At 35.6% G+C, this 10,896-nt stretch overlaps 1 protein-coding gene across 1 annotated transcript; it reads left to right on the plus strand.

Moving 5' to 3' along the window:
• The first annotated feature begins 257 nt into the window (after positions 1–257).
• On the plus strand, positions 258–3,098 carry LOC113865082 (protein WHAT'S THIS FACTOR 1 homolog, chloroplastic). Its single transcript, XM_027499447.1, has 2 exons — positions 258–940; positions 1,624–3,098. The coding sequence occupies exons 1-2, from the start codon at positions 333–335 to the stop codon at positions 2,168–2,170; spliced, it is 1,155 nt and encodes a 384-aa protein (XP_027355248.1). The 5' UTR covers positions 258–332; the 3' UTR covers positions 2,171–3,098.
• The last annotated feature ends 7,798 nt before the right edge of the window (positions 3,099–10,896 follow it).

A 10,896-nucleotide genomic window follows, 5' to 3' on the forward strand; every position in this document is an offset into this window, starting at 1 on the left:
AATAAAAATTTAAAAATATATTACACAATTATTGTTAAACTTAACATATTTTATAAAATTTTAAAACAATATTTTAATAATAATTTATTGATGTTCTGTGACTGTTGACTAAAGCAAATAAAACTAAATTAAGAGAATTATAAACAATTAAAATTAAATTTGTTTTAAAAAAAATATTAAAGAAAACAAAATCACATGTCATGAAGAATGAATCATTTCATTTAAAATATGTTATTTTTGGGTATAATGTGTGAGACGGTGACCATTCTGAAATTTTGGCTGTGAGGCTCACAGCAACAACACAAGCCTTTGGAACATCCTTACCCTCCGCGATGCTTCGCCGCGCCACTCCCATTGGCACCACAAAAGCCCGTTGTTTGTTGATGAGGCACAAATCAAGCGGTGGAAGAAGACCGAAGAAGAAAACGTACCACAGAGTCCCTGAACTAGACAGAGTAATGGATCTTCGCAAGAAGCCATTGATGATTCTCCACCTAACTTCCCTCATCCAATCCCAACCCAACAACACTCCCCTCTTCCTTCGCGACCTCGAGAAGAACGTGGGCTTCGTCCGCAAATGGGCCTTCATGGGCCTCATTCAAAAACACCCCTCCGTCTTCCGCGTCACCGGGACACCCCCTGCCGTGTCCCTCACCCAACGTGCCCGCAGCCTGGCCCACGAAGAGGCCCAGGCCTGGGCCTCGATGGAACCCATCTTGGTTAATAACTTGAGGAAACTGCTCATGCTGTGCGTTGATTGCAGAGTGAAGCTTGAAACTGTGGAGCTCGTTGCGCCTGAGTTGGGCTTGCCCTCTGATTTTAAAGAGTGTCTGATTCCCAAGTACCCACAGTTTTTCTCGGTTCGGCCCTTCCGTGGAAGGGATTGTCTAGTGTTGGAGGATTGGGATTCCTCTTTCACTGTCACTGCTAGAGAGGCTAGGTACGTGTTTGGAGCTCACTCAATTTTTATGAAATAATCATTGTTTTTTTTCATTTTCCAATTACATGTCTCGGGATTTGTTAAATTATAGGATTTTTTTTATTATAAAAAACAAGTTGTACTTGTTTGGATTCCTTAAGATTTGAGAAAATTGCGATAAGAAAAACGTTAATTTAGTTAGTATCTGAAATTGAAACTATTGGTCAATTTGAATTCGGCGTTACGAAAAAATGCAAATGTAGTTCCTGGCTTTGGTATTTATGGGTGAATTTCATCTTTGACATAGCGAACACTTAATTATCAATCACTTTGGTCCTTAACATTGTTGCTCAACAATCTATTTGATGCCTAAAATTAAGGAGTAATTGACTGTTATAATTATGTTAGATTGTTTTAGGACCTAAATTGATGTTACTAAAAGAATCGCTTTTGTTTATACAAGCTGCTAGTTACATGTTTGGATTTGTGTAACTTTGAGGTAAAAAAATTCTAAATTTTAAGTTTGGATTAGCTTATTTTTTCAATAATAGTTTTTATTTTTATTTTTTTGCAGTTTTCCTAAAGAAACTTTTGAAAAAGAAAGTGATTATTTTTCATGAAAAAAGTGTTTTTCCTAACTCGTTGAATAGATTTAGATATAAATTATTTTGAACACAAAATGATTTAATTCAAACACAAGTTAGGTTGGCGCAGGAAGGTGTTGAGAATCAGAAGGCAAATGGAGATCATAGGAAGGTGAAGATTTCAAGAGATGGGAACTATCTTGGTCCATTTGCATTCAAAATTAATTTTCCAGCTGGTTTTAGGCCAAACGTTGGTTACCTTGAGCAGCTTGAGAGGTGGCAGAAGTTGGAGTTTCCTTCTCCTTATTTGAATGCGAGGAGATTCGATGCTGCTGATCCAAAAGCTCGAAAACGGGCTGTGGCAGTGATTCATGAGCTTCTCAGCTTGACTGTGGAGAAGAGGATGTCATCTGCACAGTTGGATGCATTTCATGCTGAGTGTCTTTTGCCGTCTCAGTTGTTGCTTTGTTTGATAAAGCATCAAGGGATATTTTACCTCACTAATAAAGGAGTAAGAAGTACTGTCTTTCTCAAAGATGCATACCTTGGCTCCAACTTGATATATAAGTGTCCTTTGTTGCAATTTTATGATAAATTTTTGGCACTCTGCGGTAGAGGAAACATTGATCTGTGTGACAACAAGAATTCTTTACTGACTGCTGTTTAGAAGTTGAACTTGATTGATTTTTCAGTGATATGGGTACGACATCTCTTCCTAATTGAGCAGGATAAGGAAGTATAACATGGAAATGTATGCAGTATTAAGGATATAATTCCTTACTTTAAGTAAAACCATGGAAGTACAATCTGCGGATACTTCCACACTAAATTTGTTGTTGGATTTGGATTATTGCTTTCTGAAAGAGTTGTGATCAGAAACCAAAGTTGACTTCATCAAATTAGATTACTTTCAGTGTTCACCACCCCTTGCAGGCATGAAGATTGAAGTGGTTCAGAAATGTTTTATCATGCCAATTTCTGACACTCAGTTCTTGGTACATATTGTTGTCAATTTGCACAGTTAAGCCAATATTTATGCCCACAAATAATTTACTCATTCCTCAGGGCTTTTCATCATGACAAAATAGTGGCATTTTGGAGTCTGCCAAAGGGGAGGGGGTGGGAGGATTTATGGTATCAATTGTGCTTCTGATGCTCTAGTATGAGTTTGTAATGGTATTTGCCTTAATATGAAGGTGCTGCTTGAATGGAGATTGTGGCACCAGGTGTTGACCTATCCTTTGATAGGATCTTACCCTGCATGTTCTCCCCTGAATGCATTTGTGGCTGACAAGTTAAGGACCTATAATCACTTGAAGTTCACTGGAGCATCCATCAGATGTTGGTGCAGTAATTGTTCTAAATCATTTATACACATTTTAGTAAATGTTTATATTGCTGACCTAGCCATCAGTTCTGGTGTAATATTTTTTTTCCTCCCTGTATACGTTTATAAATCATTATCATACTTACTTAATACCTATGAAGCTTACCCCTGTCATCAATTTAGGACAGATTCCTCAGATATAGATTGAAGCTTATGTTTGCATTAAATGATTAAACTATCAAGGAAGGAGAATTCCTATAGAATGGGTTCATAATTACATTTTTCTCTGTTGATTAGTAATTCAGAATGGTCTCGAATTTGATTCACTTCAAGAGGATACAATTGCTTTTATCTTCAGATTAGTTATATCCTTTATTAGGTAACTCCTATAGTCCTATTCAATGTTATCAAAATCAGGATCCTACCTAGGATTGGGAGGAGGGTAAAAGATCATAAATTGTAGGATTGTAAGATCCTACCAACTATGTAAAACTATACTTAAACATATTGTTGGAGATCAACGCATATCAATCAGAATCTGTCGGAGATCAGCACATATCAATCAAAATCATCCAATTCTGATTTGTACAGCTCATAATAGGATTTAATGGTAATAAGATCAGTTTTATTTTCTTATTTAGGTACAGCATTTATAGAGAGAATTATTTCCCTAATTTTCAGGGATAGATTAAATGTACAGTTTTATTCCCTTGTATTCTATTTATACCTCTTTTGTATTTTTTCCAAATAAGAAAAATATACTTCATATTTTCTGCATGTTATAAGAGCACGATCTGAACCATCCCTAACCTAGCACAGCCAACCATGGGAGAGAATAAGGCAGAAGGTTTGGCCACCAGTTTGGTCGAAGGACCCGCTCTTCCTATCACTGGTCACAAGTTGAATAGCCAGAACTACCCTCAATGGGTGCAATCTGTTAAGATCTTTCTTCAGGGAAAAGGGAAGGAAGGTTACATCACAGGAGACTCTAAGAGTCCAAAAAAGGATGACCCTAGCCACAATAAATGGCAAATGGAAAACGGTTTAGTCATGTCATGGTTGTTCAACATCATGACTAATGAAATTGGAGAAAATTTCATGTACTATGACACTACCAAGGAGACGTGGGATGCAGTGAAGAAAACTTACTCAAATGTGGACAATACGTCTGCAGTATTTGAGATCAAGAGCTTACTCTATGCCCTGCGACAAGGTGATTTCTCCATCATTGAGTATTTTAATACACTCAGTCGACATTGGTAGTAACTGGAAATATATGAAGACATTCAATGGAGTTGTACTGAGGATCAGAAGAACTATAAAGAATTGGTGGAGAAAGATAGGATCTACAAGTTTCTATTGGGGCTGAACACAGAACTTGATGAAGTTCGGGGAAGAATCCTTCGAATCAAACCTCTTAAAACAATCCGGGAAGTATTTTCGGAAGTGAGAAAGGAGGAGAGTAGGGGAAAGTGATGCTTGGGAAGTCAAGTGTAGCCCCACCCATTAAAGGCTCAGCAATGGCAACAAAGGGGAACCAGCCTCGTCCATTTCAAAAGAAAAATTGGCCTTGGTGCGATCACTGTAAGAAACTGGGTCACATGAAGGACACCTGCTGGATCATTCATGGTAGGCTTTCAGAGGCAAAACAGACTAAAAACCTGGACAGCAGAGGTAACATAGCTGAGGTATATTCTAACTCATCTCCATTCAACAAGAAGCAAATGGAAGCACTACAAAAAATTCTCCAACAAATAATCAGTATAGCTGCAGTAGCACAAAAAGGTAATTTCTTGCATGCTCTAAATACTAGCAAAGAAAAACCAAAGTCATGGATCATTGATTTAGGAGCCTTAGATCACATGACTGGAGACTTAACTGTGTTTAAAAGTTATTCTCCATGCTTCAATAATTACACAGTTTGGATTGCTGATGGGACTCTTTCTAAGGTCATGGGTAAAGGTTCATTTATTACTTCACAAATAACCTTGAATTCAGTCCTCTATGTGCCTAAAGTTGACTGTAATTTTTTGTTCATTAGCAAACTGACAAGAGATTTGAAATGTGTCGCTAAATTCTTCCCTAACCTATGTGAATTTTAGATTTTGGAGTCGGGGAAGATAATTGGCAATGTTGTATGCTGAAGAATGTGTTGGACTCTACCTCCTCCAAGCTGAAGCGTCAGAAGCGAAACCCAAGGCCAACTCTTGTGCAACAATACCTCCAAATAGTAAAAATTCTGTAATGTTGTGGCACTATCGACTAGGCCACTCAAATTTTATGTATTTAAGAAAAAATGTTTCCCACATTATTTAATAAAAATCAGTAGTTGTTTCAATGTGAAATATGCCAATTGTCCAAACATACCCACAACTCCTACCCGCGTCAACCCTATAAACCCTTTCAACCATTCTCCTTAATTCATAGTGATATATGAGGACCATCATGGGTAAACAATATCACTGGATCTAGATGGTTTGTCACCTTCATTGACGATCACACATGCATCACTTGGGTTTTCCTAATGAAGAAAAAATCAGAACTTGGCAGAATATTTGAACTGTTTCATACTATGGTGGAAACACAATTTCAAAGCAAAATTAAGGTGCTTAGGAGTGACAATGGCCGAGAGTACTATCACTCTGCACTCAATTCCTACCTTCAGAAACATGGAATCATACATCAAAGTTCATGTGTTGATACCCCTCAGCAGAACGGGGTCGCCGAGAGAAAGAATAGACATCTCCTAGAAGTGACTATATCTCTCATGTTAGCTACAAATGTACCAAACCAATTTTGGGGAGAAACTGTCCTCTCTGCTACCTACCTCATCAACAGAATGCCTTCCCGAACATAGTAGTTAAATCGAGATTCAAATTGTGAATCAGAAATCCTATTTTGTGAATCGTGAATGGAATTGTATCGTAAATCATAAGATTCATGACCATTATTATATAATCAAAAATATTTTGATATAAAGAAAAATTAAATACATTCATATGGTGACACTTTATAATCAAATCCTTCATTGTATAATTAATAAAATAAAACATAATACAAAGATTCAAGGCATATCAGTTACAATGACATCAAAAGTTGTAACTATATAAATCATCTATTTATATATACTTTCAAATCAGCTACAACGACACAAAAAAAAAGATTATGACTGCATAAATTAGTCATATATACCCTCAAAAAATAATAGCAACCAATAACAAGTCACTATTTCTAGTTCTAGACCTTAAACGTATTCAATAGGTCTAAATTCGAAATATATAATCTATTCATCTTCTCCAAAATCAATATCATTTAGTTCATCCTCATTTTTCAATGGCAAAGACTCTTCTTGTTCTTGTTCCTCCCCTTCCTCCCCATCTTCAAATATCTTTTGATTCTCTTCAATTTGATTCTCATCTCCAACTATAAATTTTTCCTTCTTATTAGCCTTAGCATTTAAATTTCTTAGACCTATAAAATAAAATAAAAGCATTAAGCATCAATTGGACCTATAATTATACTATTTTTTCATTAAACAAATACCTCTCTTTCTTTTTTTGCTTAGAGCTCCTTCATCAAAAGTGAAACACTCATGTATATCCATCCAAGAAGTATCAATTGGTGAGCAAGGGTGTTCTTTTTCAGTAATCCACTCATTATCTGATTCAATATCAAACAAGCATATAGGATCATAAGTTTTTTCTTTCTCTTCTTTAGCCTTTTGTCTCATATCAAGTTGAAGATTGTATTTAACAAAAAACAAGTGCATTTAATCTTTGTTGTTCCAAGAGATTTCTTCTCTTGGTATGCACTTGATCAAATGTACTCCAGTTTGTTTCACAACCTGTAGCACTACATGTGAGACTTAAAATTCTCATAGTTTCTTTTGTTAGTTCTTTGCACTCTCCACCATAACTTTCCTACCAAAGTCCTATTAAAACAAAAATAAGATGTATGTCATAGAAAGAACTTTAAAATATGAAAAATTTAATTTAAAACTACCAGGTTGCTTCTTGTCTCTAGTATCTTTTGCTATGTTCATTCCAAAAAGTCCCTTAACAATCTTGAATTTTTCAAGTTGTTGATCAATAGAAAATCTTGTCTTTCTATCTGAAACCATTCTTTCAATGGTTTCATACAAGCCAAATAAAACCTCACTATCCGGATTGAATTTTTTGTCATAGTGAAACCTAATTAAAGAAGACATAAAACATACAACTTAAGTTACTCAATCTTTAAAATAGTGCAAAAAATTTAAGAGATTGATGATGACTTTATTTATCTAGGATTAAGATAATAGGCAGCTGCATGAAGAGGCCTATGTAGCTGTAAATTTCACCTAGTATCAATAATCTTCCACACCTTTTTGTATCTTGATTTTGAAAGTTTTTAGCAATTTACTCTTTAGCTTTATCCATTGCTTCATAAATATATGGTATGGCTGGTTTTGAATCACCATCTACAAGCCTTAATACTTTTACAAGAGGAATCATACACTTTAAGCAATACTGAATGGATTTCCAAAATCTAGAATCACTCAAAACTAAATTCATGACTTGCTTAGCTTCACTTTTACTAGCATAAGAACTTTAAGCCCATTCTTCTGAAGCAAACATAGATCGAAGAGTATTCTTTTGTTGCATAATGCAATTTAGTGTAAGATAAGAAGTTGCAAACCTTGTTACAGCTGGTCTTGCTAATTCTCTTCCTTTAGAATATTGTCTATACAAGTTAAGGACTCATGTATGCCTATATATTTAAGTTGTAATTTTTTTGGCATTTGAAATTGTGTTAAAGAATACTAGAAGTTGTCCAATATCTTCAAGCACCAAATCTAAACAATGAGCTGCACAAGGGGACCAAAACAATTTTGTCCTCTTCTCCTCTAGCATTTTTTCAGTTGTCACAAGGTTAGAAGCACCATCTGTCACAACTTGCACTACATTATCCTCCCCAATTTCTTCCACCATGCCATCCAACAATTCAAACATTTGTTTGGCATCCTTGATAACATTACTAGTATCAACCGATTTTAAGAAAATAGTCCAACTTGGACTGTTAACAAGAAAATTAGTAAGAGATCTTCCTTTTCCATCTGTCCATCCATCACACATTAAAGTGCAGCCCCACTTCTCCCATTCACTCTTTTATTTCTCTAAATTTTCATGGATACTATCAACTGCTTTTTTCAAAAAAGATACTCTCACTTCATAATAAGTAGGAGGTTTTAAACCCTTACCAAATTCTCTAACTTTCAACATTTGAATAAAATGAGGACTTCTTACCAAATTAAATGGTAAGACATTAGCATATATGCATTTGCAAATTTCTTGAATGACAACATCTCTATCTTTAAACATTGTATTCATTGTTGTTTGCTTTAGAGCTTTAATGTCCTTTCCTTTTCTTTGCTAACAAAACAATCCATTCTTCCCTTTTGACCACTTGCATCTTGGGTAGCAGCTTCTTCAAAACACTCTAAGCTATTTTCACATTTTTTCTTTTTTTTATCTTCTAATAGTTTGATGAATATCTCCTTTACCTCATCTATAACACTTGGACAAGCACTTACATTTTTCCTTATTCCAGCTAAATGATGTTTTATCCTTGCAACTCTACCCCAACAAGTATGAGAACAGTACTCGCATTTTACTATCAACCTGTGTGGGGGACACTTTCACAATGTTTTCACGTGATATCACTTTTTATTTTTTTGGTAGAACCCATTAGTCTCTAGCAAACAAAAATATTTGGAGAATGACAAATATAAAATAAGAAGTATGAATCGTTAAAGAGGTTAGGGCAGAATGTGGGAATGAGTAATAACTTGAGGGACCACAACAAATAAATGAAGGGACCACCAAAAATTTGAAGTGAGAAGCACTAAAATAAAAGGAAAATAAAGAAGAGGAGATGAGAACAATGCAGAATAGAGACACAAAGGTTGGGGAACAGAGAAACAAAGGTACTTTCTTTTCAACGTTATGTAATGGGTCTGGTAGGGATAGTTTCGCAAAGGCTTTATTAGGTGGGAACAGCAATTTTTGTAAAAAAAAATTTTAAAAAAGGTTTTTAGGGTTTTTAGTGAATCGGGTCGTGCCAACCCGACCCAACTGGTGCGCAACCTAGTTCGTAAATGCATCGCATCTCACTCTCAAATTTCGCGATTCAAAATTGAACCTTACGATTTGGTCAATTCTAGTAGCAATTCAATCCGAAAACGATACTTAGATGTGATATGTATCGATCAATTGTTGATTCGTGATTTTTTGCATGATTCGCATCGCAAGAATCGCGATACTAACTACAGTGCTCCCGAATCCTCAACTTTAACACCCCTTATTCTACTCTCCAAACCTCATACCCTACTAGTCGTATCTTTACATCCATTCCCTTAAAAATATTTGGATGCTCAGCCTTTATCGACAACCTCTGTGGAATGGAAGGTAGCCTTGTTCATCGTTTATGTTGATGATATTGTTATCCCATGAAACGATTATGATCAAATCTAGCATCTGAAGGGACTTTTGGCCAAGGACTTGGGACAACTCCAATATTTTCTAGGGATGGAGTCACTCGAACAAAGAATGGTATTTATGTGTTACAAAGGAAATATACACTGGACTTACTTCAAGAAAACGGCATGCTTGGGTGCAAGACAGTCAATACTCCCATAGAACCGGAAAAGAGAAGTGAAGAAGAAAGTCCACCAGCTGATAAAGATAGATATCAAAGCCTAGTTGGGAAGCTAATCTATCTAACTCATACTAGGTCCGACATTGGGTTTGTTGTGAGCTTGGCTAGTCGTTATACATCTAATCCAACTGAGGCCCACATGAAGGCGAATAGAATACTCCAATACCTCAAAGGCACACCAGGTCAATGGCTCTACTTCAAGAAGAACTCAAACAGAAGCATTGAAGTCTATACTGACTCAGATTGGGCAGGATGTCCTTCTGACAGAAAATCAAGTACAGGCTACTACTCCTTTGTGTGGGGAAACTTGGCGACTTGGATAAGCAAGAAGGTGGTGGCAAGGAGTAGTGCAGAAGCTGAATTCAGAGTTATGGCTCAAGGTATCTGTGAAGGAATCTGGCTTAAGAGGTTGCTAGATGAAATCAGAATTCCTATCAATTACACTATGATATTATGTGACAATAAAGCTGCTATAAGCATTGCAAAGAACCCAATCCACCATGATAGGACAAAGCATGTGGAGATTGATTGACACTTCATTAAAGAAAAAATTAACGATGGCATTATAAGAGTTGACCATGTTCCATCATGCAAACAAACATCAGGCATCCTGACAAAGGCTCTCCCAAGGAATACATATGAAAACATTAGATCTAATTTGAGTATGATAGACATCTACCACCAAGATTGAGGGGGAGTGCTGGAGATCAATGCATATCAATCAGAATCATCCAATTCTGATTTGTACAGCCTATAATAGGATTTAATGTTAATAAGATCATTTTTATTTCCTTATTTAGGTACAACATTTATAGGGAGAATTATTTCCTTGATTTTCAAGGATAGATTAAATGTACAATTTTATTCCTTTGTATTCTATTTATACCTCTTTTGTATTTTTCCAAATAAGAAAAATATACTTCATATTTTTTCGCACATATATATAAGCATAAAAAATAACATAAAGATATTAACCTCTAAATCAAATAATTTAATTAAACATGTCATAAACTTAAGATCCAATACAACACATAGTCAAACTAGTATGTTTTGCAAGTCCATTAAACCAACATTAATCTACTACAATATATTTTGCAAGCCTCATTATCTTCAAAATAATTATCTTTATCAATAGCATACACATTGGCCTCATCATCATCATCAATGGAGGGAAGGTTCTGATTATCCATAGGTGTACTTGCACTACTAACCACACTACTTTATTCTCCAACTTGAATCAAGTTCTCATCTAAATTCATGCAAGATCTTAACTCATTCTCCTCCTCCACAATCCAATCATCATCAAAACAACATCCTTAGTGTCAAAGTTAAAATTTGTCCTCCTCTTGATACTTTTGCCCCATTTTGAG

This window comes from Abrus precatorius, unplaced genomic scaffold (assembly GCF_003935025.1).
Source record: "Abrus precatorius isolate BTA unplaced genomic scaffold, Abrus_2018 Scaffold4, whole genome shotgun sequence".
Lineage (NCBI taxonomy): Eukaryota > Viridiplantae > Streptophyta > Magnoliopsida > Fabales > Fabaceae > Abrus > Abrus precatorius.

Coding starts and splice junctions, on each gene's coding strand:
- LOC113865082 (XM_027499447.1), top strand. CDS start 333: ATGCTTCGCCGCGCCACTCCCATTGGCACCACAAAAGCCCGTTGTTTG. Junction 941..1,623: donor GTCACTGCTAGAGAGGCTAG/GTACGTGTTTGG, acceptor AACACAAGTTAG/GTTGGCGCAGGAAGGTGTTG.